Source organism: Onychostoma macrolepis, chromosome 05, assembly GCF_012432095.1.
Source record: "Onychostoma macrolepis isolate SWU-2019 chromosome 05, ASM1243209v1, whole genome shotgun sequence".
In the NCBI taxonomy this organism is placed as follows: domain Eukaryota; kingdom Metazoa; phylum Chordata; class Actinopteri; order Cypriniformes; family Cyprinidae; genus Onychostoma; species Onychostoma macrolepis.
Window position 1 is genome coordinate 40,106,376 of NC_081159.1, and position 27,178 is coordinate 40,133,553.

General features: G+C 36.2%; 2 protein-coding genes across 3 annotated transcripts; both read right to left on the bottom strand.

Moving 5' to 3' along the window:
* Window positions 1–494: 494 nt before the first annotated feature.
* Window positions 495–2,012, bottom strand: si:ch211-155m12.1 (uncharacterized protein LOC567653 homolog). Its single transcript, XM_058776070.1, is given in 8 exon segments — window positions 495–588; window positions 839–957; window positions 959–1,043; window positions 1,045–1,065; window positions 1,097–1,318; window positions 1,320–1,456; window positions 1,830–1,877; window positions 1,959–2,012. Coding segments are annotated over 8 exon segments (780 nt in total).
* A 2,998-nt stretch (window positions 2,013–5,010) lies between these two features.
* Window positions 5,011–25,444, bottom strand: tnksb (tankyrase, TRF1-interacting ankyrin-related ADP-ribose polymerase b). 2 transcript variants are annotated; one of them, XM_058774977.1, is made up of 28 exons: window positions 24,826–25,444; window positions 23,446–23,670; window positions 20,735–20,830; window positions 20,181–20,217; window positions 19,186–19,261; window positions 17,508–17,528; window positions 15,538–15,632; window positions 14,598–14,664; window positions 14,267–14,453; window positions 13,463–13,581; window positions 13,291–13,382; window positions 13,064–13,142; window positions 11,872–12,043; window positions 11,677–11,756; window positions 11,369–11,514; window positions 11,118–11,283; window positions 10,242–10,461; window positions 10,042–10,151; window positions 9,043–9,231; window positions 8,564–8,801; window positions 8,368–8,447; window positions 8,159–8,279; window positions 7,966–8,063; window positions 7,798–7,872; window positions 7,545–7,650; window positions 6,671–6,857; window positions 6,409–6,565; window positions 5,011–5,462 (listed from the first exon to the last, which is right to left on the bottom strand). In XM_058774977.1, the coding sequence occupies exons 1-28, from the start codon at window positions 25,307–25,309 to the stop codon at window positions 5,376–5,378; spliced, it is 3,810 nt and encodes a 1,269-aa protein (XP_058630960.1). In that variant the 5' UTR covers window positions 25,310–25,444; the 3' UTR covers window positions 5,011–5,375. The 2 variants fall into 2 exon arrangements, with proteins under 2 accessions (XP_058630960.1, XP_058630962.1); XM_058774979.1 differs by lacking the exon at window positions 17,508–17,528.
* Between the last annotated feature and the right edge of the window lie 1,734 nt (window positions 25,445–27,178).

Here is a 27,178-nt window from a genome sequence, read left to right on the forward strand (position 1 = left end):
GCATAGCTATTTTTATAGAATTGGTAAAATGACAATATAGCAGCGCAACCAATTATACACATAACGTTACTCATGCTACGGTATTTTTCTTTTTTTTAATTCTAAAGCAAATATATCTGAAGAAATTTGAAGCTTGATGTTTTAGGATAGTAAAAGAGGGCCCTTTTTACTCTGACTAATGAGCTTTATATCCACAATTGTTGTCCTAACAGGGAAAGCTGAGTTATTTATTCAGCACATTTAATATAAAATGCAAAAAGAAGAAATAGAAAATTATATAAATCATACATTTTGGACTAAATGGACATAAAATTTTAGAATGGACTCAAATGAAGGAATAAAACAAAATAAAATTAAAATTTGCATTCATAATTCAAAAAAAAAAATGACATGTTATACAGATTTAACAGCAAAATGCAATAAGATCACACATAAAACAATAACGTAAAAAAAACAAGTCCCTTATCTGTCTGCCTGGTGGTGTGATATACAGGCTAATCTGGTTTAAAATTAAAATCACACCTGTGTAGTAGGCTAACTGTCTGCCCATGCTCTCTGAATATGATGGGGGGTGATACCGCGACATTACATTTAGTCATTTTGCAGACGCTTTTATCCAAAGCGTCTTACAATTGGGGAATACATAAAGCGATCTTAAAGAGGCAAACAGACACAGAAGTGCTCGTAATACCAAGTTTCAGGCATTGTTCCAAACAAGTACAAGCTAGAAAGGGAAGGACTAAATAAAGAGAAAGACAAAGTTTTTATTTAATTATTTAGGATGAAGTCAGATGGATTTGTTCAGATGTTGAAAGAGATGAGTTTTCAGCTGTCACTAGGCATGCCATAGTTCATGTAGGGATTGAGAGGATATGTCTGAGGATAAAAAGGGTACGGACTAAAACTTTGAGCACCTAGGAGTGTATTTACAGGCTGAAAGTATGGGTTGGCCTGTGGGAGCCGAGTCCCTCGGGAAAGCCGAGCCCTGGAGAGGACTGATCATGTGTGGATACCTCTGAGAGGGCATGGTGAGCGGCCACACTGCTATTCTGAGGCAGAATGGAGCTGTACAAGGCGTTGTGGTGCGGTGTTGTGCCCATTTTCAACCCCTGCCGGAAGTGCCACAACCTGAGCAGAAGGACTTTGAACAGCAGGCATGGACTCCAGATTGGTCAGCACTGGCTGTTGTAAGGGTGCTTGTTTTACAGGTTCTTCTGCTGTTGCCCTGTCCTGCTGAGGAAGGCCGGAAATGTAAATGTTAGTCTGTGTTTATACAGAGGGTTGCTGGGCTGGTTTGGGGTCTGCAGGAGAGCCACGGGGGACTGAGGATGTATGTCTGGACCTGCGGAGAAGGTTCTTGTACCTGAAGACCTGATATGTTTTGTTGTTGGTTCAGCGATGGGTTTTTGACATTCACAAGAGTGTCACTCATCTGGGTTATTAGGTCTTGCAACCCCTAAAGCGGGTAAAAACAATATATTGTTGAAGCACTTTTGATTTGTGGCAGTATGCAATACCTAAAAAACAAATTTCAGAATGCCAGTACTGGCACCACACATATTTTCTTCATAAAATGTAGTTTTTATTACTTTATTTTCAAGTTAAATGCACAAAATTTGATCAATTTTGATATGTGGTGGTAAGCACCGTACCATAGAAACCAATCATCAGAATGCAAGTACTGGTAAAAAACTCCACATGTATTATCTTCATAAAATGTAAATAATTTCCATACTTTCAACAATCAAGTTGAATGCACAAGATTTAATCAATCACAGGAATAATATGAGGTCAAATTTAGTAAAGTTTATGCAAAAATAAAAACTCACTGCCTCTTCACTCACAGATCTGGCTTCTATGTCATGATACTGACCCACCTGAGACAAAAGCACGCTCTGTAAAAACCCACCAGTCATTTCTGTATGTTATGAAATGAAATGAGTGAAATATGCACTTACTGGTGCAGCAGTTATCAGAAATAAGTTGTTTATTATCAGCACTATTATCTTCATGCTTCCAATATATCTGCAATAATTTCATAACAGTATGATTAAAAATACAGGTGCTGTTTTTTATTTTATTATATTATTTAACATTTTTACATTAATTATATTTCTATCATCTATCTATCTGTCTATTGAAATCAAATATCTAATTGTATCAACATTATTGTCTTCATGCTTCCAATATATTTGCAATAATATAATACTATTATGCATATAAAAACCTCTAAACACATAGGTACAAATAAACAAATAAAAGTATCAAATTTGCATTAAGTGTTCATGTGCAACCAGCTAAGAAAACTCTTACCTTGGTTATGTGAACACTTGAAGTGAAGTTCCCTCAGAATAGAGTATTAATGCTGTTGAAGATGCTTTTAAGGCCTCTTAATTTTGTAAAAATTGCATATTATCCAATCAGCGATGCTGTTTTTATCATTTCACCTGAAAATGTCTCAATATTAAACACAATACCACTAAACACTCTAAGAATTATGGTGAGGCGTACCTTATAATTAAAAGCTGGTAATTGGTTTTCTAATGTGTTTTAATATCATAATGATGATGTAATGTGTGTAGTGCGATACATGCCTCAATATGTTATGCAAGCAGCTTTTCCAAAATGTACACAAGAAAAGACAATAAAATCAACTGACTCACTGTGTGTGGGGGGGGGGGGCAACTACAACATAGGTACTACTGCATGCTATTTTAAGCAATGCATTATACTATGATCTGTGGAGCATAATGTAATGTTATAATGTTTGTTAATGTAGAAGTTATTGTGAAATGTTATAGATACTTGAGGAAACTTTCACAAACCAATGCGGTGAGGGATTTCTTCAGAACTCAAATTCTTTCCTTATTTTCAGCCCATTTTATACGCATTTAAGAGATCAGGGGTAAAATGATCTGTTCCTCAAACTCCACAGCAGTCAATTGTGGGAAAGAGCCACAGATTTGTATTGGGTGAATGAGAGAAGGTTGTCATATAAAAACAGGTGATATAAGGTATCAACAACGCAGCATATGGTGGTATATGAAAAAGATGAAAGGGTAAGTGAAAATATTATTATTTATATTATAAATTTAAAATATTATATGTGACCCTGGATCACAAAACCAGTCATAAGTGGCTGGGGTATATTTGTAGCAATAGCCAAAAATACAATGTATGGGTCAAAATTATCGATTTTTCTTTTATGCCAAAAATCATTAGGATATTAAGTACAGATATTAAGTTCCATGAAGATATTTTATAAATTTCTTACCGTAAATGTATCAAAATGTAATTTTTGATTAGAAATATGCATTGCTAAGAACTTCATTTGGACAACTTTAAAGGCGATTTTCTCAATATTTAGATTTTTTTGCACCCTCAGATTCCAGATTTTCAAATAGTTGTATCTCAGCCAAATATTGTCCGATTCTAACAAACCATACATCAATGGAAAGTTTATTTATTCAGCTTTTAGGTGATGTATAAATCTCAATTTGGAAAAATTGACACTTAAGACTGGTTTTGTTGTCCAGGGTCACATATTATTAAATAGAAATAATATTACATATTTTATTATAAATATGACTGTATATTACTACATTCTATCTATCTATTATTATTATTGATTGGTCCATTGTCTGTTCAGGAAGAAGAGTTCAAACAACATAATTCAGTTCTTGATTCAGGCAAATGTTTGTCTAGCAAAATAAAACATATATATATATATATATATATATGGGACAACCAATTTATGTTTGCAATATAAAGAGGTTTATTTTGCAGGTCAGAATCAGCCATGACAACTTTAATCTTGGTTTTCAGTCTCCTGTCTGTCTGAGTCTGGCTGTTCCTGAGTGTTAAAAACATGACTTATATAATGCAAATATAACATAGGCCTATGTAAGGCTTACTGTTTAAGAGATTATGTCTGTTGGATATAAGCAGAGAAAACCAGTAGCAGAAAGACAAGAGATACACTGGACAATGTACCCTACATCATTTAAACCGCAGTTAGGAAAGGCTTATTTTTGTTTTATTTTATTATTATATTATTTATTATATTGTTTTTTCTATCTATCTATCTAATGTAATATTAATGTATTTTATTTTTACGTTTACTGTAATTTCATATCTATTTACAATATTCTTAGCCTTTGTATGTCTAATCGTTTGGACTCACAGTAGTTATACACTAGTTCCACATGTTCATGTGCATTCAGATAATTTTGGGTAATTTGTATCGAAACATTCATATTTCACACCGTGATTGCTTGTGTTAAAGTTGAGCAGTACATTAAAATCTCTGTTGTATTTACATTGATGTGAAAATTAATGTACAAATAAATACTTTGGTCTTTTGGTCTATTTTCATGGGGATATTTAATGACTTTCCTACAAGGAGAGGAGTAGTACTTGAACTGTCAAACATGGTAAGTAGTATTTACAGTAAAGATTTATTTGTAGTTTGGGGTCACTAAGATTTTTATTTATTGAAAGAAATTAATACGTTTATTCAGCATGGTCAAAAGTGACAGTAAGGACATTGATATTGTTACAAAAGATTTCATTTTCAAATAAATGCTGTTCTTTTGAACTTCCTATTCAAAAAATCTGGAAAAAATGTATCACTATCTCCACACTAAATATGAAGCAGCACAACTGTTTAGGAAATGTTTCTTGAGCAGCAAATCAGCATATTAGAATGATTTCTGAAGGATCGTGACGCTGAAGCCTGGAGTAACGATGCTGAAAATTCAGCTTTGATCACAGGAATTAGTAACAGAAATGAAAATATTTCACAATATTCTTGTTTTTTGATCAAATAATTGCAGCCTGGGTGTGAATAAGAAACTTCTTTAACTATTTTTTTTGTTAATGTAAAACATTTGAATGGTAGTGTACTCTTATTTTTACCCCCCTTTGCAATTCTACCTTAAAATGCAGAGATAATAAAAGGCAATAACATTCCATATGAATAAACAATCAAAAGCAAGTCATATGAATGAGTCTTGTTCTGATGAGATTTATTTAAAAGAAATTAACAGACTCCAAAAAAAAAAAGTTCCATTAAAATACAACTCAAATAGCATCGTTAAACACAGTCAGTTTTACATGTTTTCTTTATACTACCTGTACATTAGACTTCACAATTGCAACTATTTTCAAATAACTTAAGTAACTTGTTTTTAAAAGTGCAAATTCATAATTCATACATGGGAATTCCAAGACGTGGGTACATGGGAAAGTTCACATTTCCATTGTGCAATGAGAGTGAGAAAGAATGAGTGAGTGAGTGAGTGAGTGAGCGAGCGAGTGATGAGTGAGTGAGTGAGTGGTGAGTGAGTGAGTGAGTGTAGAAACGCAGTGTCTGACTATGATTTCTGCTCTGCTCCTGTGGAGGACTGAGGCGTGCTGTCCGGCTTTAATATCTGATAAGTGATGAGATACTCTGGGTAGGCCTGGAAAACAACAACAGCACCACACATTAACACACCACAGTCACACTAATACATCACAGCCTGCTGTCTCTTTCATAAGGGTGCCGTGCACTATTGGATGAGAACAAAACAACACTTAAACTGAACAGAGCTGAATAATGACACTACTGTCTTCTGTAGAGCTGCTTCTTTCCAGCTGAATCAAATTTTGTAACATCAACACTGTTGCTGAACACTGAACTGACAAGTTGAATAATGACACTGTTGTCTTTGTAAAACTGCTTACACCTTATTTTAACTTGTTAAATAATTGATGAACTTCACACATTTATTGAAGCAAATCTGAATCAACACTGAAGTGACTTAAGCTTAGGTCCCTACGCAGACAGAATCCTGTCAAAAAAAAATGTACACAAGTAAAATGTAGATTGTCACTGAAGTTGCTAAATTTAGATGAGAATTTTATTTTTATTCTGAAACAAAGGAATTTGGGGGGGGGAAATAAATAAATAAATAAATTGAGATAAAAAATAAAACCCATTTCATAGAGCTCTAAAAATTTTTTTTTTTTTTGTGTTACAATTTTAAATTAAATGTTGTTAAAATGTATCAGCCTTTATAAATGGGAAACATGCAATCTGGGAAAAATTAAACAGACTTTGGGAAAAATACTTTTTCATTTAAAAAATAAATTGTAGTTAAATTCATGATTTTAATTAATTAGACATGCTTTTTGATAAATTTGTATTTATAATGAAACGCATAATTAAAACCGAAAACAAAAAACGATGTAATTCATTGGACCCTGCTTGATCTGAATCTACTTTAGAGCTATTTGATGAATTTTGCATCACTAATTCTATTATTTTCCTGTTTATTGCTGTGAAGCTGCTTTGAAACTATCTGTATTGTATAAAGCGCGATTATAGCTGTATTTTAAGTAGCAGCTTTTCTTTTACAGCCATACCTGTTCTCCGCGGTAGATCACGTACTCGGCGTAGGCCAGGCCGTTGACACTGGGACGGCCGATCACAGAATGATGTCCAGGGGGAGCGTGGGCCATCTTCATGGCGCTGAACTGCAGGAAGGACTTTCCCAATGTCACACGGCAAAACAACATTTGCCTGTGGGAAATCAACACAGAAGAAAATATGAAAACCGTCTAGTGCAATAACGAATAATGAACTGTTTATGTTTCATCTCTTATTGTGTCACGTGTGTTAATGTACCTGTGGCACACATAACAGGAGCGATCTTTGTGAGTGGGGCAGCCTGTGCCGCCACCGATGCCATAGACGTACTGGTTACTCTTAGAGGAGTTCTCTGCAAAATATATGCCAGCTCCAAACATGCCACCGATATACGCATGACGCTCATCAAATCCTTTATGGATGATGGCATTTATGAATGGAGATCCTGAAAAAAATAACAATTGCAAAAAAAAAGATTTAGGATAATGATAAATAAAAACTACAGTATGAACAAAACAAAATGCAACTCAGAGCTAAACATAGCAACAATGGCATTTTTATAGCACATTTATTTATTAACAAAAAGTACAGCACTGTGTAATGTTGTTGTGCATTTCATTAATAACACGTTGAGCTTAAAGCTTAACAGATTAATTTGTGTAGGTAGATGCTACAGGTTTGTGGGATGAAAACTAAAACTAGCTAAATAATTCAAAAGCAGCGTTTTAAGAATTACTGTATCTTGTGTGTTGTTCACCAAGACTGCATTTATTTGATCAAAAATACAAGAAAAACAGTAATACTGTGAAATATTTTTACAATTTAAAAGTAACAGTTTTCTATTGGAAAATATTTTCAAATGTAATTTATTCCTGTCATGCAAAGCTGAATTGTCAGCATCATTACTCCAGTCTTCAGTGTCACATGATCCTCCAGAAATCATTCTAATATGCTGATTTGCTGCTTAAAAACATTTCTTATTATCAATGTTGAAAACAGTTGTGCTGCCTAATATTTTGATAGAAACCATGATACTCGTTCAGGATTCTTTGATAAATATAAATTTCAAAAGACCAGCATTTAGTTGAAACAAAAATGTCAGTGTTAAGAAGAGAAGCATCAGATCGCTTACCATGAAACAGCATTCGTTCATTGTGGTGGTTGTGATTCTCGTCTGCGATCTCTTTCTGCCTGTGTGTGTATCGCTCTCTCAGTTTCTTATTCACCACCTTCTGGATCTACAGGACAATTTTCGTGAGATTTTGCTCAAGAGCAGAACCGATATTTACCATATCAAACATGAGGCTAGATCATTTACCCACATCTATCAATACCTATTTTAGAGTTAAATATCACTAATGTTGAATGCATTTGGTGTGTTTTACCTTGATGACATTGTATCGACTGAAAACGCCACCTGCGTTTCCTCCGTCCCTGTGCTCCCGAATTGTGCTTTGCATCTGTGACCAAAAAAAACAAACAAACACTCATCACACAGCCAAAGCAGACGGGTGCATGATACAGCCAAGAGCTCCAAGTGTTTATGTTTGTACCTCTTCCTCAACAGACTGAAACTCTTTATCATCCACAGCCAGGTCGATCAAAACTGTGCCCTGATTGGTGCAGTGGAAAGTCAGGTATGGGTTGGCACCTGTGCGTACAGATAACAGAATTTAAATGGATTGAAAATATACAGATTCTAGCAGGAGCAGCATTTAGGAGCAGTTTTATGAGAAAGACACTCACCCTGCTGTCCTCCTAGCAGCCTCTCGATGCCTTTGATGAGTTTATGACGGTGTCCGTAAGCATTGATGCCGATCTCCTTGAGTTCCTCGTGACCCATATCGGCCAACACGTCCAGAGTGATCTAATGGACACGGCATTAAAAACATGAGGAAATCTTGAAACATCCTTCCAGAAGATGTCTCTGTCAAAGAGGTCTCCAATTTTCTCACCTGTTCTCTCTCGAAGATGTCCCTCAAATGTTCAAGCCCCAGACTCTTCAGGAATTGTGAGATGTTCATATCCAAGACTGCTACAGGGTCAAAAAAAACAAAACAAAAACAATTTTAACAAATTAAGATACACAGAGTGATCAATGTAGCCTGATTCCTAAACCAACAACTCTGTGACGGTTCTTTTGTTTCTCACCATCTCCTTCCTTGCGCTCAGTTCCGGAGGCCCCATCAGCAGGTCCTGCAGCCCCTCCACTGGCCCCCTCGATGAGGGGCCCGGCCAGGTTATCGATGCTGGAGGCAGCGGAGAGGCAGGAGGGTGTGGAGGCGGGTGATATGAGAGCGGCGCTGAGCACGGTGGCCTGCGGTTTGAAACAGCTGGGCAGGGCATCAGGGGGCATGGCGTCCATCAGCAGAGCACGGATATCATCAGCCTGATAGACACAGATAGCAGATGAAGGACAATGAACTTCATACTACAGTCTCCATAAAATCAAACTTGATTTTCAAAAAAAACAAAAAACATTTCGATTTTTTCAAAATAGTTTCGAAAAGGTTCAATAAAAAGTTTTCCAGTTTTTTGACTATTATATGTCAGGCTTTACAGGGTTCAACTGAAGTCAACTTGTATCTTTTCTTCACTACAGTATTATCAGCTGCTCTAGTGGTGTTTACCGTGGCCAGGTCCAGAGCCGTCTGTCCCTCTTGGTTCTTCATGGTGGGGTCAGCGCCGTGCGCCAGCAGCAGTGCACACAGCTGTGTGCGGCCCTTCTGCGCAGCTTCATGCAGCGGTGTGAAGGCCCACTTATCTGTCGCGTTCACACACGTGTTATACTTGATCAGGAGGGCGGCGATATCCACATGCTGGACAGAACAAAGAAGGCAATTACACATTATTCTACAATATTGCTGTTCATTAGTGGGTACAAGTTCATATGTGCTACTGCTAGACAGTCCAATCACCCAGTTAATCACCCAATATTAAGCCATTTTGAGAATATGTGCATTTGCTAATAACAATATAGTTTAATACATTTACATTTAATACATACAAAATATTGTGTAAAATCATTCACTGAGCAATTGTAAGCAATTTCATATATAATCATTAAATTAAATTTTAATATATAGTTAAATGTTTACGTAGGTAACATGCACTATCGCTATATCTCTACCGCTACCACAATTTTGTTTTAAAAATAAATTCTTCGGAACTTTCCATTCATCAAAGAACCCACAAAAATATTAAGCAGCACAAATGTTTTCAACAACGATAATGAACAGAAATGTTTTTTGAGCAACAAATCAGCATATTAGAATGATTTCTGAAGGATCATGTGACACTGAAGACTGGAACAGTGATGCTAAAAATTCGGCGTTATATCACAAGAATAAATTACATTTCAAAATATATTCAAATAGTAAACAGTTATTTTAAATTATAATATTTCATAATGTTAATGGATGTTTGATCAAATAAATGCAGGTTTGGTGAGCATAAGAGACCTTTTAAATACATTTAAAAATCTTACCGACCCCAAACATTTGAACAGTAATGTATAAATCTCAGGAATCCTTTCTGCAATTTTTTATTCTACAAAACCCATTCTTCATAGATAAAGTCATTTATCCATACTAAGACCTCTGACCTTCCCGCATCCCCTATTCTCTCACCCCATATGAAGCAGCGTTATGCAGAGGGATCAGTCCTCCTTTATCCTGAGCGTTCACATCTGCTCCGTGCTCCAGGAGATACTCGGCCACCTCCAGGTTATTGTAACCAGCTGAACAAAAATGAATGAATTCATCATTAAACCACCAGAGAGATGAGATAAATGCATGTCGAATGATGAATGTGGCTTATGGTACGTTACCTGCAAGGTGCAGCGGTGTGGAGTTCCTGCCCTGTGTGTCTCTGCAGTTGATATTCTCAGGGCTGCAGAGCTTCTGCACTCGGGCCAAACAGCCCTTCTTAGCGGCATCCAGCAGGGCGGCATCTCCACGCAGAAGGTCCTGGATGTCTGTGTCTCCGTCCTTTACCATGTCCAGAGCCGTGTTGCCATCACGGTTCTTCTTAGACGGGTCTGCACCATGCTAAAGGGAGAGTAGAGGTGTTACACTCTTAATAATGATAATCATTAATCCAAAACTTAGCACATTTAAGACTGCAAAAATTTTATTTAGAAATACATTGTTTTGAAATCAAGTTGATGTGAAAGGCACAATTTCACCTTAAACTAAAGAGAGAGAAAAAATAGCATGTAAAGAGCACGCAAAATGACTCTGGTTTAACAGGATTTAATTTAACTTCCTGGCAGCTGAAAAATCTGGATCTTATTATTTATTTTATTTTTAGGTCACTGTTTGTTTGTTTACATCAATAATAATATGAAATTTGAATTGCATAATATTTATAGATACTTAAATAATATAAAAAAAATAACATTTATAGAATTTATATATTTCAAAACTTTTCACTGGATTTTGGCCTTATGTATCTAGAATTTTAGACAAGAATTAAAAAAAAAAAATCTATATATTAAACAATAAATGTAAATCTCAATCTCAATCTTTAAATCTCAATCTCAGTTTCACATTGGGATTTCAGCCCAAAGTATCTAAATCACAAGAATCTAAATTTTGGTGCAATAATAAATTATCAGTGCATAATAACTAAACATCATTGATATTTTAATTTCCATACAATCACAATATTTATAAATATGATTTCTCCATCTGATGTATTAAACCTTGAGCAGTAGTTTGCAGATCTCATATTTGCCCTTGGCAGCAGCCTCATGTAGCGGTGTAAACTTCCAAAGGTCCGCCACGTTCACAGACGCTCCATGTCTCACCAGCAACTCTGCCACCTCGTAGTGACCGTACGAACATGCGTTGTGCAAAGGAACCAGACCACTGACAAAGAAAGAGAACAAGTGAAAATCAGACGATTCAGACAGTGCAACGATAGCCACGTTAATTCAGATGACGATGATCGTACCCTTTATCTTTAGCGTGCACGTCGGCCCCATGATGCAACAGGTATTCCACCACAGCCACACGGTTGTAGCCTGCAGCAAAATGCAGCGGGGTGGAGTGACGGCCCTCCAGGTCGCGACAGTTCACGTTTTGAGGGGAGCACAGTTGCTTTGGAAGATACACAGACAAATAGGCATCAAATTCATAAATATTTATTGATTTGTAATCTTTAGAACAGATTTAGTCCTATTTTATGTCACATTGCAAAAGTGAAATAGATTTTGTCCACGCTAACTTTAAACGTGGTAAACTCTGAAACAGTTTTTTTACCTTTACTGTATCAAGGTCTCCGGCTTTAGCAGCTTCGAGAAAGCGGTAATCCACATCCGAATTACGAGGAGGAATGTTCTCTGAAGAAATAAATGCAGAAAAATCAAATGGTGCTGTTTGGATAAATGGACAGTTGATTCATTAGCCATACTGTAATAAGACTTAAGACTACTGGATGTGACACTGTAATAGTACCATTGAGTATTTGCTGTACGGCTTCATTGCCCATCTGTGACGCGGTGAAGCCCTGAAGTGAAACGATTGACGGGTCGGCTCCGTAACTCAGCAATTGTCTGCAAGTCTGGATGTGACCGGCAAGGGCCGCCCTGTGCAGGGCTGTCTGTCCCAGTGTGTCCACAGCGTTCACCTAAACACACGCACAAAGGTTTATTATAAAGGGAACGTTGGGTTTAGTAAGAAGTTTAAGAATATGAAGCAGCACAACTGTTTTCAACATCAATAATAATAAGAAATGTTCCTTGAGCAGCAAATCAGCATATTAGAATGATTTCTGAAGGATCACGTGACACTGAAAACTGGAGTAATGATGCTGAAAATTCAGCTTTGAATCAGGAATAAATTATATTTGAAAATATATTCAAATACAGTTTATTTTAGTTAATTAACTATTTTTATTTGTAATAATATTTCAGTTTTTACTGTATTTTGATTAAATCAAAATTTTCTTTGCTTTCTCTCTTTAACTTTTATTCAAATTCTGAATGGATTATGCACAAGCGCGCATGCAAATAGCGCTCCCTTAAAAATCACTGAGCTGTCACTCGTTTCAGTTTAGTCTGGCGTTTTGAGTGGTGAGTGAATTCTGAAGCACCTGTGATTGGCTGCTGCGTTCAATAAATCAACAGACTGGCTGTGATTGGCTACAACATCCGACACTACCTTTGATGATATCCAGAGCGCAAACACAGAGAGACAGATACGCACTGGAATCTGTTGTGAGGTGGCTGCCGCTTACTTTCATTTTGTTGTTTAGGTTTATTTGCTTTACATTTGCCGGTTCCCACCTCCTCCTTCCCAGAGTCAGAGTTTAACTTCGTTAAATACATATGTACATTTTCCTTAAATCATTCTGGTGACTCATCTTTAAGCCTTGGGTGGGTCACAAGCCAGGGTTTAAAAACCACTAATATATAACAATTTGAATTGATCATTGTTTTATCATTTACAAATTGATATTTTAAAAATAGAAACCCTGGAGTCTGGCATAATATTCGATGTAGGGTACAAGAGATAATATAACAGGCTTTAAATATAGACAAAGATGAAGGTAGCTGCCTAAGTAGATGACACATAGCAAATTGGCTCATTATCTCCAAAAACAGAGCTCATAATGAATTAGTTCCATGCAGTGTGAGGATGCTCGTACCTTTGCTCCGTGTTTCTGAAGGACTTCGAGCACATCATTATGACCTCGTTCAGACGCAACGTGGAACGGAGTCATAAAACTAGAAGGAGAAAGAATATGTGATTAAGTTAGAATGTCTTACTTGGCATTTATTTGTGAAGTTTACTAGCAATTTCAGAGTGAAAACTGTTTCAAATAAATTGTACATTGTAAATTGTTTATTTTCATATCTAAATTTGAACACTCACTCCTTGTTCTTCTCGTGAATGTTGGCACCTTTCCGCAGCAGCAGCTCTGTGACCTGTTTGCGTTTGGGATGAGGAGAGGCTACGGCGCAGTGCTGCAAACATCATGAAGACATTTTAGTAAACACATCATTAAAACCCTCAGGGTTCAGAGGAGACCATGTAATGTGTTTACCAGAGCAGAGTCGTGCGAGTGAGGGTGTTTGAAGCTGATGATCTCTTGAGCAGTTTTTTTGACCTTTGCCATGTCCGCCTCGCGGGCCGCTTGCAAAAGCGTGTGTCCTTTGAACTCATCTGGATGAAGGAAATCACAAAAAAGTCAACCGATTACTAACAGCCCTGCATCTCAGGGGAAAAAAAAAAAATCCAAATATTACCCAATGTGATGAAGCGGAGTTCAAAAATATCAATAATTTTCCATCATTTTTTTTATTACATATGAGCTTTAATTTAACGCACTTACAAAAGCAGTCAAATGTAAAAAATTATGGTTTTAAATGACAAAAGTATTCTAAATTTGTCATTTTACTTAGTCTGCAAAGGCATGACAAAAAATATAAGCTTTTCTGTTGCTGTTTGCATGTAGTGAAATACCCACAGATGTAGTAGAAAATATCTGGGTCATATTTGCATTTTCTTTTGTCACTGTCCATAATTCTAACGTGAATATCAGCTGAGAATTGAACAAATAGTTCATAGGAATCATTCAACAGGAATCATTTCTTTGTTGCAGTTTTTCTGCTTATTAAAAAATAGCACGAGTCTTCTTCACCTTACAAATGGTTGTTAAAAGCAAAAATGCTATGAAATGCATAATTCCATAGCATCATCAGATTGAGAAAGTGTGACTTCCTAGAGAAAAACAGGCAGTATTTTTGGAATCAATAACCCAAAATTAGTATGAAGTGGGTATTGGATATTCATCAAATACAATGCAGGGTGGTGATACTGAAAAGAAAGCAGCATGAATGTCACTTACAGGTGAGTCTCTCTTTCAGTTCAGGTGTGGGCGCCACATCCACCGCGCTCTTGCCGTGGCAGTTGAGCAGTGTGGGATCAGCGCCGTGACTCAGCAGCAGTGAACACACCTCCACTCGATTCTTACTGGCCGCCTCGTGCAGCGGCGTGAACTGCCACAAGTCCATAGCGTTAACGCACGCCCCGTGCTGTGAGAGAGACAAACAGGAAAGCATCAATCACGTGTATTATCGTAACTAATAATCAAAACAATAAAGCACCTGTGCTTATATCAGTGCTGGGGGAGCTAATACATTGTGATCAGTAAGTATTGGCTGGATTGTTTTCTTTACCTTCAGCAGGAGCTCTGTGACCTCATAGTGACCATAAGAGCAGGCATTATGCAGAGGAACTAGACCACTGATAGAGAGAGAGAGCAAAACAACATTTCAGAATTATTCAAAAGATCATGATTGAAGCGTTTAAACCAAACATGAAATCAAAAACGGCCATCTTTGCTAATACATATACATTTCTGGTCTATACATCTGGGTAGTTGACAAATAAAAATTGGACTGTGTCCTATGGTGTGACAGCAAAAATGTAGAGAAAAAAAAAACTTAACATACAAATAACATGAGAAAAATGTATCTTCATTCTTAGAGTTACAAATAGCATGAGAGAGGTTTTTCTTCAAAGTTAGTTTTATTTATTTTTTCACATTTTTATGTCACACCATAGGACACATTGATACGTCAACTACCCATATATACATTCCTATACATCCATATCATTCTAATGTTCTGATTTGCTGCTCAAGAAACATTTCCTAGTATTATCAATGTTAAAAACAGTTAAAGTGCTGCTTCATATATTAATAGAAACCATGATTTTCAGGATTCTTTTATGAACAGTAAGTTTAAAAAGAACAGCAATTACTTGAAATAGAAATCTATTGTCACTATCATTTTTGATCAGTTTAATTAATAATTATTGCTAATTAAAAGTATTAATATCTTTGAAAAATTATCTTAAATTACCTCAAATTTTAACAGTAGTGTATATATAATATTATTATTATATAACGTATGTATGCTATACAAAAGAAAAAAAAAAAAGTTATTTATTATAATATCCTAATGGGTACCAGCCTATCATGTACTTCTTAGAATATAATTTTTGACTTAAAGTCATTGTGGAAGTAAAACAATAGGTTGCATTCCATGTTGACTTACATACTGGACAGCACATGTTAAAGAGAGAGATGATCATGAAGTCGTAGATGTTTCTCACCCTTTGTCTTTGGCATGGACGTCAGCACCGTACTGCAGCAGCAGCTGCACTATACGCACTCGATTATACCCAGCGGCCAGGTGAAGAGGAGTGGACTGCAAAAGAACCAGAGAAATATTAATAACCTGTCTGAATACAATCAAGCTAAATAAGTGATCATCAATAATACAAGTGCTTGTTGCAAAAACCCAACCTCAAATAATTATGTAAACCTGCTTGTAACCCATCCCATCATTAGTTTAATCACTACAATGACGTTTTTACGCAGTGAGCTGTTCGGTGTAATGTATTTTGGTTTTGAAACTACGTTCTTGAGGTTTTTGTGATACAAATGAAGAAGCGATACCTGTTCTAGCATCCACACTAATTATAAATATACGGACTTAAAAAAACACCGTAAAGAACATGTAAAGGCCTACTCACACCAAAAACAAAGCAAAAACGGAACAAATTACAGAAGAAAGGTGTATTTAACTTTTTTCACATGTACAGTTAACATATAGGATGTTTTAGTTGTATCGATTTTATTATACATTTAAATAAGACTTTCAGACTACTTATTTGGAAATGACATTCGGTACGTCATACTTGTTTAGTTAGTTGCTTTCTTTCCTCATTTTTTAAGATTTTAATGCCACTCAGTTTTAAGTTCTTTTATAGCTTCTCAACAATTGTTTCACATGCCTTAAAAAGGTGAAAAAGTCAGTCTCTACCCATAATCCTTAAGACAGACCCACCAATCAGAGAAAATCAACGGTAGAAAGGAAACAGAAATAGATGCAAAAGAGCTCAGCGCCAACCACAAACTCCCATAAAGCATTGCAAATGACATAAGAGTCCGTTTTTAAAAATGTATTGGTTTTACAAAGTACAATCGATCATTCTAAGCCAATAGGTTTATCATCATTTTTAATTAAATTACATCATTTGCATTGCTTCAAGCGCACAGACCAGCAAGTTTGAAATGCTCCTGTTAGAGTGGTTGGTTTGGTTTACGGCTTCAAATTCTTTATTGAAACATTAATTGAAATTCATTTGGAGAAAATGGGGGAAAAATGGTAATACTTTCTCTAAACACTAAAAACGGTCACTGTTGTCAACTATTGCCTCTTGGTGCAAGTAGGCCTTTATATCTGCGATCTCTTTGAACAACTGATGAATCTGGCTTGAGCTCGATCACTTAAGAAGAGATGATAAGTGACTCAAACCACCAGTAATTTACAAAAAACACAAAAAAGTTACAAATTCGTTCCCAGTTCATGCAGTGAAAAATGAAGAAATAATGGTGACATGCCTATATGACAGCCTGAACACAACCACAGCAAAACAATCAGCATGACAACCAATCTCAACGCAGCCATTCTGAGAGAATTATATTATTCAGTGCAGGATGGAAAGGCAACATTCATGTTCATGTCACTATTATGAGGTCTGAAGTAGTACAGCACAAGCAGCGGGCAACAGTGCAACGTTTCTAGCATACACACAATGGAACTAAACAGGACAGGATGTCAAAGAGAAATCAGGAGTTAAACACCACGTTCGTGGAGAGCATGCGTGCTGATCACAACAAATCAAACAAACGGATTGAAGAACGTGAGGCGATGCATGGATGCGGAGGTGGGGTTTAGGGGTGGAAACATGGTGGAGTTCTTGCAGAGGCAGACAATTTAGAGAAGTATTGTAAAAAAAAAAAAAAAGTTAAATAAAGACTTTAAAGAAAGAGGCAAATTGAAAGCCTTGTTTTCAGAACCTGCAGGAGTCAACGAAACGTTAGCCGAGCTATTGGTTGATTGATGGATTGTGACCAGCAGAAAATAAGGCAGGTTTCTGTGCGTTTTTAAGTGTGAACCAGCATATGGATGGAATTTTTTAGGGACAAAAATTGAAAACAAATCGAAAGGAAAAATAAATGATAAAATCACAGAAGACCAAATAAAACTAATTTCTGTTTCACAAAATAAACTTACCAGCATTTTTTGAGATGTTGACTGAATGTCGCCAGAACAAAAAACAAAACAAAACAAAAAATTAGCTATTAACTAACATATCCATCAAAGCCGACTGTGGTGCTTAAAACCTAATAATTCAACAGCTACAGCATCCTATCTGAAATTACTAACAAATATTTAGCTACTTTATTTCTGTGAAAGGCTGTATATTATTTTTAGGAATCAGTTCACACAGCCGATTTGACATTTATAACATTTATAATATTATATTTATAATATAACACTAATAAATACTACCGTTCAAAAGTCTGTGAGATTTATTTTAATGTCTTTAAAACTCACCAAGGCTGCAAGTATTTGATCAAAAATACAAAAATATATATATTTTGCAGTTTAACAGATTATAAAATGTAATTTATTACTGTGATGCATGCTGAAGTTAACACATATTTCAGCCTTAAATGTCACATAAACCTACATGAATCATTCTAGTATTTGCTGCTCAAGAAACCTTTTTTATTATTATCAGCACTGAAAAAGTTGTGCTGCTTAATATTTTTGTGGATACATTCTGTTATCTTTCACCTTGATGAATAGAAAGTTGCAAAGAACAGAATTTGTAACATTATAAATATCTTTACTGTCACTTTTGATCAATGTAATGCATCTTCGTTGAATAAAACTATTAATTTCTTTTAAATCTCAAACTTCTGAACGGTACATATACACACAATTTCATTTTCAACATCATTTTATACAATATTCTATACAAAACAAATGACAACATATCGGTGCATCCCTTAGGCCTATAAACATTTTCTATGCTCATGTACTGTGCTCAAAAACAATACCACGCAGCATATATACAAGTTTTGTTACGTAAACACTGCCACGTAAATAAAATCTGGCTGCAAAACAAAACGCCAGCGGATCAGGGATATTTCTAGGTTTTCAATGTCCTCGGTATGACATGACTGCCAATACTCAGCCTCTAAAAAAATAATAATAATAGCCTACATCACTATACTACAGCATGAGTTACAGTACATAACTCAAAATCCATAAGACAAATAGGAGACAATCCCACAATGAACTCATTACCTAAAAAGCCCTTCTGATATAAAGACACAGAGGTCTAGAGGGAGGGAGTGACCTGAAATGATCAGGGATGACGGAGGATTTGAGGGGAAATCAAGGTCCTGTTATTATGTTGTGACTAGAGGAAGAAATGGATCAAAAAAAGCTTTGGCCTAAAACTTCATGAAGGTCAGACGAGCATCCAATAGGAATCAAAGATCATCTGAAATCCCTAATAAAAATGAATTACATCTTAAAGCAGGCCAGACTGAACAAAGGGGCAGTGTAACCTCCAAACAAACATTATAAAAAGCCATAAGTGCAAACTTAAACTCATCATGGGTAAAACTAGGTCAGCGCTGTTTACTCTAAACACAGTATTACTGAAAGAAAAAATTCAAATAAGGGGAATTGGGATTGTCTTGACCTACATCTATTTATTCAACCAATGAAATACATGAAATCACATCCTGTGTTTGAGTAGAGCTTGAGTTTTGAAACAACATCAGACATACTTTCTAAAACAGTCATAACTTGGCATTTACAGATATGTCAAATGTTAAAGGCAACATTATGGAACATCTTAATGATTAAATGCAGTAATTCTGATCTGTGTTACCTTGCGTCCATCGCTGGCATGACAGTTGACGTTAAGTGGAGTCAAAAGTGCCATCAACTTTTCCTCATTTCCGCTCCTAAGAAGGTTTTCCAAACAGAGGGAGCAAAACACTGTTAGGAACGGCAACTTTCATCAACATTTCTGGATGAGTGACAAGTCAAAAAAAGATTCAAATGTATTTAAAGAAACAGCACTATCTTTTAAAATAAAAGAGTTCAATGCACCATGTAAAGTTAATGTAAGTTTAAATATAAAACTCTATTTATTGCTAGTAGCTATACATGGGCCTGTTTTGTGAGCAGCTATTAAAGGATGGTGCAGTTATATTGGACAATACTGCTACTCGTTTCTGAATTTTATTCAGAGGCGCAAAGGTATCAAATATAAATAATTTGGTGCACTTGCAGATATTTATATGGCCAAAAAGTAAGATGAAATTCTGCAATGTAAATCAATGCGATGTTTTAGTTTTATGTTCCAAGCTCTGTAGTTTGTATGATGAGGCAAAACAATGCAATGCAATACAATGAAGACTGAGAGATGAACAAATAAACACATTCCTCAAAAATCTGATGATCATAATTGGTACTCACATTTTAACATGATTTTTCCAAAAATTGATGAATCAAGTAAACCTAAGTTGTTTCAGTCCAGTAAGTGTTCATCTTGAAATATTACTAACAGTATAAAAGTTGTTCTTACATTTACTTTAAAAAATACTCCCCCTGTCCAATACACATTTTTATACCGAGTGGCAAAAATGTCTTGGATTTCCATTCTGTTCCGATTTCAGAGTTTTCTAAACATTAATATACAACTATGCCAGGTTGTGCGTAGCACCTACAGCTCTGCACATTCCTCCCAAAGGACTCCAGCATAAGAAACAAGCAGCTGAGGGATTCAAACAAACATCCAACACCCCCTCAAAACCACTTTTTTCAGCAATACATTGATTTATTGATACATTTAATTATGATAGTATGCCAAAAGCTCACCTCGCTGCCTCCAACAGTTCATCCTTCTTATATTCACCTGATAAATAAAAAAAGACAGCAGGTGTCAGACAGACTTGATTTGCAAGATTCATTAATGTGTGTGTGGATATTTTTAGTGTTACAGTGGCTGTGTTTAGACTGGAATACTAACTTTTTGCTTACCATGCAGTACCTCTTTTAAATAGTATATTTAGAATGAAACATATACTTAAATAGGATGCAACATTTCAAACAGAAGGCTGTTACATTAACCTCACTACATTTAATTTGGTTAGTGGCACTGAGTTGGCATTTTAATCCAACTTTGTGTGCAAATATTTAAACGTAGCTGTGCGATCAATTAATGTACCATAGAAATGTGGCTGTAAATGGCCTTAGATTCATTTTTCAGACCGAAGAGCAGTGCATTGAGGTAAACAGCACTCACACAGCATGCTGTGGCTGTATTGGCATACTGCATGCTTCAAAAACATACTCAGTATGCCTTACATGTCTGCTCATCAGATTGTGTGTGTTGTTAATGGCTGTAAAGCAGATATGTGCGTGTGTCTCACCGGTGAGGACGGTCTTAGCAGAAGGGTCTGCCAGGTCCAGAGCTGATTTGCCGTCAGTGTTTCTGATGTTCGGATCAGCACCGTGCTGGAGCAACACTATAAGAAACAGAAGCAAGCAATACAGTCACCGATACTGAAACTGACCGATACCAAAAGTTATGATTGATAAGTATAATTATCAACATTGTTTTTCCACCTAAAATGTTCATACTAGCTCTGCAGTTTTAGTACACTCAGCCATCAAAACACTTACATGCATAGCAGAAAAGATGGAAGACTGTTTATTTAGTGCATTAGCCAATGTTAACAACGTACAATGTTTAATTTTAAATGCTGAAATTTACAAAAGATTAACAAATGCTGCAGAAGTATTGTTCATTGTTTGTTCATGTTTACTAGTGTAGATAATTAATGTTATTATATACCTATAATCATCTTAGAAAGTGTTAGTTAAAAAAAATAAATAAATAAAAATGTTTCCAGCATCAGCATATTATCCAACTAATCAGCCCAATGCCAGAAAAAATGACAATAATTACTAATATTGATATTTTCTCCAACGTATTGCACATCCCATAAGAGTTACTTGCCAAATAACTCTAAAGAAATAGTTTTACACAAAACAGTTACAATTTAAGACATTTCTCAAAACACTTTAAACCGGTTTGAAATTCTTTCTTCATTAAACACAAGATGTTTAGCAGAATGTTAATGATAGTCATAAAAAAAGCACCAGCTTTAATAACTATCTGTCATTAGTAAGCTAATCTAAATGGTCCTGACAGATACATTTTTTAAGTGTGAATAATCCATAGAGTCTCTCTAATATGAGATCATGAAAACTGCATGCTTATGATTACTAATGCTGAAAACCTCTTGTTATGTGGGAGGTACCACACCACCGGGCTGAACACGGGTAATATTTATGTGAACAGACATCGGTTTAATTAATAGCAGGAGCTAAAATGTATCATCTTAACTTTTAAGCTTATAAAGGTCTTATTTATTTGTTTTTAAAGGCTCCTGGTTTATACTATAATACAAATACATACTGTTAAAAAATTCGGACAAAAACTGTTTTCAGTATCAGATTAATCTGTACAAAAATAATAATACTGACCAATAATGATATATCACCAATATACTGCACATCCCTAATAATAGTCACGCTCCACACTCACCAAATAACTCTGAAGAAATGGTTGAGCTGAAGAAACAAAGTAACACACCGAACTCGGACAAACCCATTCATCATGTTACTAATGCAAGCATCAGAGATTCTGTCAGTTTTCTCACTCAGACTCAGACTCAGACACAGAGTGCTGTCTCAGCACAGGGGTATTCAGCAGTGCTCTATGACATCAGGGTGCAGGAGAAAAATACTGCAGGACAACAACATTACTATCACAACACAGCAATACTGCAACACGCTGGAACGCCACATCAGCTCTCTAGACAACAGCTGTGGACTGTGACTCATTAGACCTGATTCACTGCCTCACTGCTAGGGATGAACGACATATAACGATATATAAGGAACCATCAGAATTTGTCTTTACTAAAGCCGTTTTAATGATCAGAATAGGGTGTGCGATATTGAAAAAAAAAAAGATCTCTCTATATTTTTGGGGATTTTTTCGATAACGATAATTATACAATATTTTGCCGAGTGTGTTATTGTGCTGATATCTGACTACCGTGGACAGCTGCAGTTTTTGATATTCTTCATATTCCGTGTGGTCAGTTCACATCAGTGATAGAAATTAATCTTTTCATATAAGTTTAAATTGATTTTTACCTTTTATGGGCAATTTTACCTTTAATAAAGCCATTTTTTTCTAAAAGCATGAATCTTTTGAGTCAAATTGTTACATTTAATCAGTCAATTAGAATAATAAGACATTTAGGCTGTCACCAAACAAATGAAACCAGTATCAACAAAATTAATCTTTGCAGAAGTTGCATCTGAAGTGGCATTTAGATGTATTTACACACTGTTTAGGACATGGAGTGCTTTAACCTGCAGTTACAAATGCATAATGTTTTGATATTTTAAACATAAAACATTAAATACTGATATTTGAAATTATTTAAAAAAAACAGATACTTTGAATGTGAAATTAAAACCGCCAGTAGGTGGCAGCAAGTCACTGTTAACAAGTGAGTCATTGCGACTGAACCGAATCATTTAACGGTTGATTCATACAGGAACTCACGCTAAAAACAGTGCTGTAGCTGTTTGGAATTATTTTTTGTTGGTGAAATGGAGCAAAAACAGGCAATATGGTGTTTAACACGTAAGTCTCTTAATATTAACTTATTGTTTATTGAACTGTTGTTGAAAATCAATGAATCACAATCATCAACTCTTTGTGTGATTGTAACTATATGAAATGATATATATATATTCATTTTCTGCCCTCATATCTTGAATTTTGTGATCATTCTTAATGCATTTTATTAGACTGAATCATGTAGTGAAAGACCACACTCTAAATGCGCACGCGCTCTAGTCTAGACTTCACGTAATGAATGCGTGCACTCTGTAAGGGTGTTTTGTTTGGTTTTTGCAAAATACTCGATAATGTCAAATTGCACATCGTTAAAACAACAATTACAATAAATATCGCACACCCCTAGATCAGAATTGGTCTGACTGGACTATAATTGGAAACGGATGAAATGATAACATTTCTCAAACAAATCCATACCAATGCACACGTCTATTTTGCCCTTGATGGCGGCCTCGTGCAGAGGTGTGTAGTTCCAGTTGTCTCGTGCGTTGGGGTCCGCGCCGCTACACAGCAGCAGGCTGACCACCTCCGCGTGCCCGAACGAGCAGGCGTTGTGGAGCGGGATCAGACCGCCGTCGTCGCGTGAATGGACGTTCGCTCCGGTCTGCAGGAGATGCTCCACCACGTCCTTTCTGCCAAAGCCTGTCAAACATTACATAGGACAAGTTGTTAAAATACAATATATCTAATATGATAAATTGAATTTTTAAAAATGACATATCAGACCTTATCCACATCTGATCTAAAAATGCTCTATTTATGAAAGTGTAAATGCCACAACTATCTGACATTTCTTTTAAAGGCACAGTTCACCCAAAAACGAGTGAACAATTTGCATGACATTTCAAACCTGTTTGATTTTCTTTTTTGGTGAGACACAAAACGAAATGTGTTAATGATACTGAAAAAAGCATCATTCTGAGTCTTTTATTCATCAACTTTAACAGCTAGCTGTCTTTACTTAGCTAATTTCATGGTCCTGCAATGTGACAGACATTTTAAGTGCAAATAATCCATACAGTCCCTCAATCATTATGAGATCATGAAAACTGAATGTTTATGCTTGCTAATGCTGAAAATCTCTCATAATACAGAGATTCCACACTGTAGGACTGAACATGGCTCATGTTTATTTACAATGAAGTCCATTTAATTGACAGGAGACAAAATGCTTAACTTTTTAAGCTTATAAATGTCCTTATTTTAATTGTTTTGAACTCCTGGTTAGCAAATCTTCCGATATACCTAAATAGAAATGGATTAGTCAGCTCATATGACTCACAGAATGCAGACTTATATTATATTATAGGTTGTAAAAGCACACCCTAATTAGATAACACCAACATTTAATTTGTTTTCCTGTCCACAATGTTACATTTAAATTTGATTTATGACTTATGATTTATGAAATTTAAACAGTCTGAATAGATATTGTGTTTACAGACAGTCTATGAGGGAAATTTAGTACTGTACAATTACGTGTCAGCTTCGCGTGAAAAATTATATTTTACTCATGTTGATTTGAACCAAATGAAACATGACGTAATGATACTCCATGACACATAACCACTGTGAACGGTCAACTTAAAATACATCATTTCTGTATGAAAACAACAAACTGTATATATGAATATATTCGTATACCTCCAATGAAAAATCTCATGCCTGTGTAAATAAACTCCAAATCTAGCGGAACCAAAATCCACAAAGGAGACGTTTTGTTCTTTTATAAGGTCAAAAACAAAAGCAAGACGCTTACAAACACGGATTATATTTAGCAAATACATAAATACAGACCTGCAGCGAAATGCAGAGGGGTTGATTTTCGTCCGGCCATGTCTTTGGCGTTTACATTCACCGAGTCCACCAGCCTCTTCACCCGCGACACATCTCCGTTCCGACAGGCCTCGAACAGCTCTCTGAACGCCCCGCCGGCTCCGCACACTCCGTCCCCGGGACTGGCCGCCCCTGAGCCGGGGCTCTGGCTGCCTGCGGTCGCGTTGGAGCTAATGCTGCTGCAGCTGGAGCTGCCGAGCGCGGCCGCTGCTGTTGCTGGGGCGGGCCGGTCTGGGGAAGAGGCGGAGGAGGAGGAGGCCGCTGCGGACTCCATCGTCGCTCCGCCGCATTCCGCTGCGCCAGAGGCCGAGGGGCTCAATAAAGTCGTCGATTCGGGAATAATCGCGGACGGCGATTCCGGTGGGGGGGATGCGATCACGGCGTTCCGCGGAGACGGCTGCAGGCTGCTTTGTTGGTGCTGTGAGGATCGACGGGACACCGCCATTTTCCCCCCGAAGCTCCGTCTGTCAACAATAACAGCTGGAGCCGCTACGCTTCCGCTCAGTGCGAGAAGGCTTCCGGTTGGAGGCTATGCGCTGCTGATTCTGTTAAATATTTCAGTTTCTTTTACTCCACATTTAAATAGATTTCAATGTCATTAAAGGATGATACACAACTTCACATTTATGAATTACAGGGACCGTGAATGAATACTATATCTATCTATCTATCTATCTATCTATCTATCTGTCTATCTGTCTATCTATTGAATGTCTATCTGTCTGTTTTAGTATCATTGAGATACTGTTGCAGTTTTTTTTAATAATTTGAATTAAAGCAGTTTTGTTGTTTTGTCATTTGTATTAGGCTAGTTTTTTAATACGTCTAGTGTTTTTAAACAAATGTTTATTTCAAGTTATTAACGAAATAGTTAATAATAATTTCATTTAGTTTAACAAGCTGAAATAAAATAGGTTTAAGCTCTATCTATCTATCTATCTATCTATCTATCTATCTATCTATCTATCTGCTTATTTTAGTATCATTAAAATACTATTACAGTTTTTGATATTTTGAATTAGGCCTACGGTATCATCAGATTTGTTGTGTTTTTCTCATATTTATTGTTATTGTTATATAGTTATTGTTTTTTTTGTTTTTTTAAATATGTCTACATAGATTTTTTATTTATGTTATTTCAGTTTTACTTATCGACTTATGAGAAATACTACTTTGGCAATAAGTTTAAGGGATCTCTCTCTCTCTCTCTCTCTCTCTCTCTCTCTCTCTCTCTAGAGGTGACCAGGTGTCTGACTTCACATTGAAACTGAAAACAACGTTACACCCAAAAGTCTGGCGCAGGGTGAGATGATCTGCTCCTCCACCTCTTTATATGACACACCTCTATGTGGATATTCAAACTGTTCTGGTATATGGGGCCCTGTTGCTACGGAAACAACAACAAAAACCTCCACTGACACTATAGGTCCAGCAGGTTGTTTTGGGTGGACAGAAATGATATCTATGTCATTTTAACAATACATATATTACTTCAGGGCCTGCTTGTGCTCTCTTGGTTGTTTTGGGTGTAAATGAACTTAAAGATTGTGAGTGTTTTAGTGCATTGTGCTGATAATATGTAGCTGGAGAGATGTCTGGTTCCCCTCGTGCTACAGAGACGGATGGGAATCAAGACTCCTATCTGAAGAGGTGAGTTAAGCTTATATACCATGTTTCTAATACATTAAACAGAACCAGTTTTTATTATAATGACATATGGCAGAATGGTTGGTATCTGTAAATGAAAGTTGGGTTGCTGTGTTATAAATTATATAATTTGAGTATCTGTTCACAGGTATTACAGAACCCTTCCAGAAGAGAAAAGATTGATGCTTGAAAAGTCTCTGATGGTATTTTACATACATTTAAGAAATAAATGAAATTGTTATTATTTGAATTGAATGAAAGTAGAAAGGAACTGAGACTGTCAAGTGGAGTTCTTGGGCATTTTTATTAACGTTTTTTTTTATGTTGGGAGAATAAATGAAGACATTTTCATTTTTGGATGAACTATTCTGATAACATTAAAAAAAAAATAGGTATTGCAAATCATTTGAGAGATTATAACAACCATGTTTTCTTCATGCAGAATGCAAATAATGACCAAGCGCACGTCAGTGGTCCTGGGAAGGGACGTGTTGGTGGTTCCAGACAAGGTAAGACGTCCAAAACATTGAGAGTCAAATAAATTACAAATCCAACTTTAACTGATCAGATGTGTGTAATGTTTCTGTATTTTTCTGTGTGTGCAGTTCCTGGTCCAAAAAAAGGTACTAAACCCAGGACTGGGGCAGATGCTGAAGATAACGAAGGC

What these genes read in the sequence shown, in the direction of transcription:
- tnksb (XM_058774977.1), bottom strand. Translation starts at nt 25,309, where the DNA reads ATGGCGGTGTCCCGTCGATCCTCACAGCACCAACAAAGCAGCCTGCAG. An exon ending in ATAACGCTGCTTCATATGGG is followed by an intron (nt 9,232 to 10,041) that starts GTGAGAGAATAG and finishes TGTTCTGTCCAG; the next exon opens with CATGTGGATATCGCCGCCCT. An exon ending in TGAACGAATGCTGTTTCATG is followed by an intron (nt 6,858 to 7,544) that starts GTAAGCGATCTG and finishes TATTTTTTTCAG; the next exon opens with GATCTCCATTCATAAATGCC.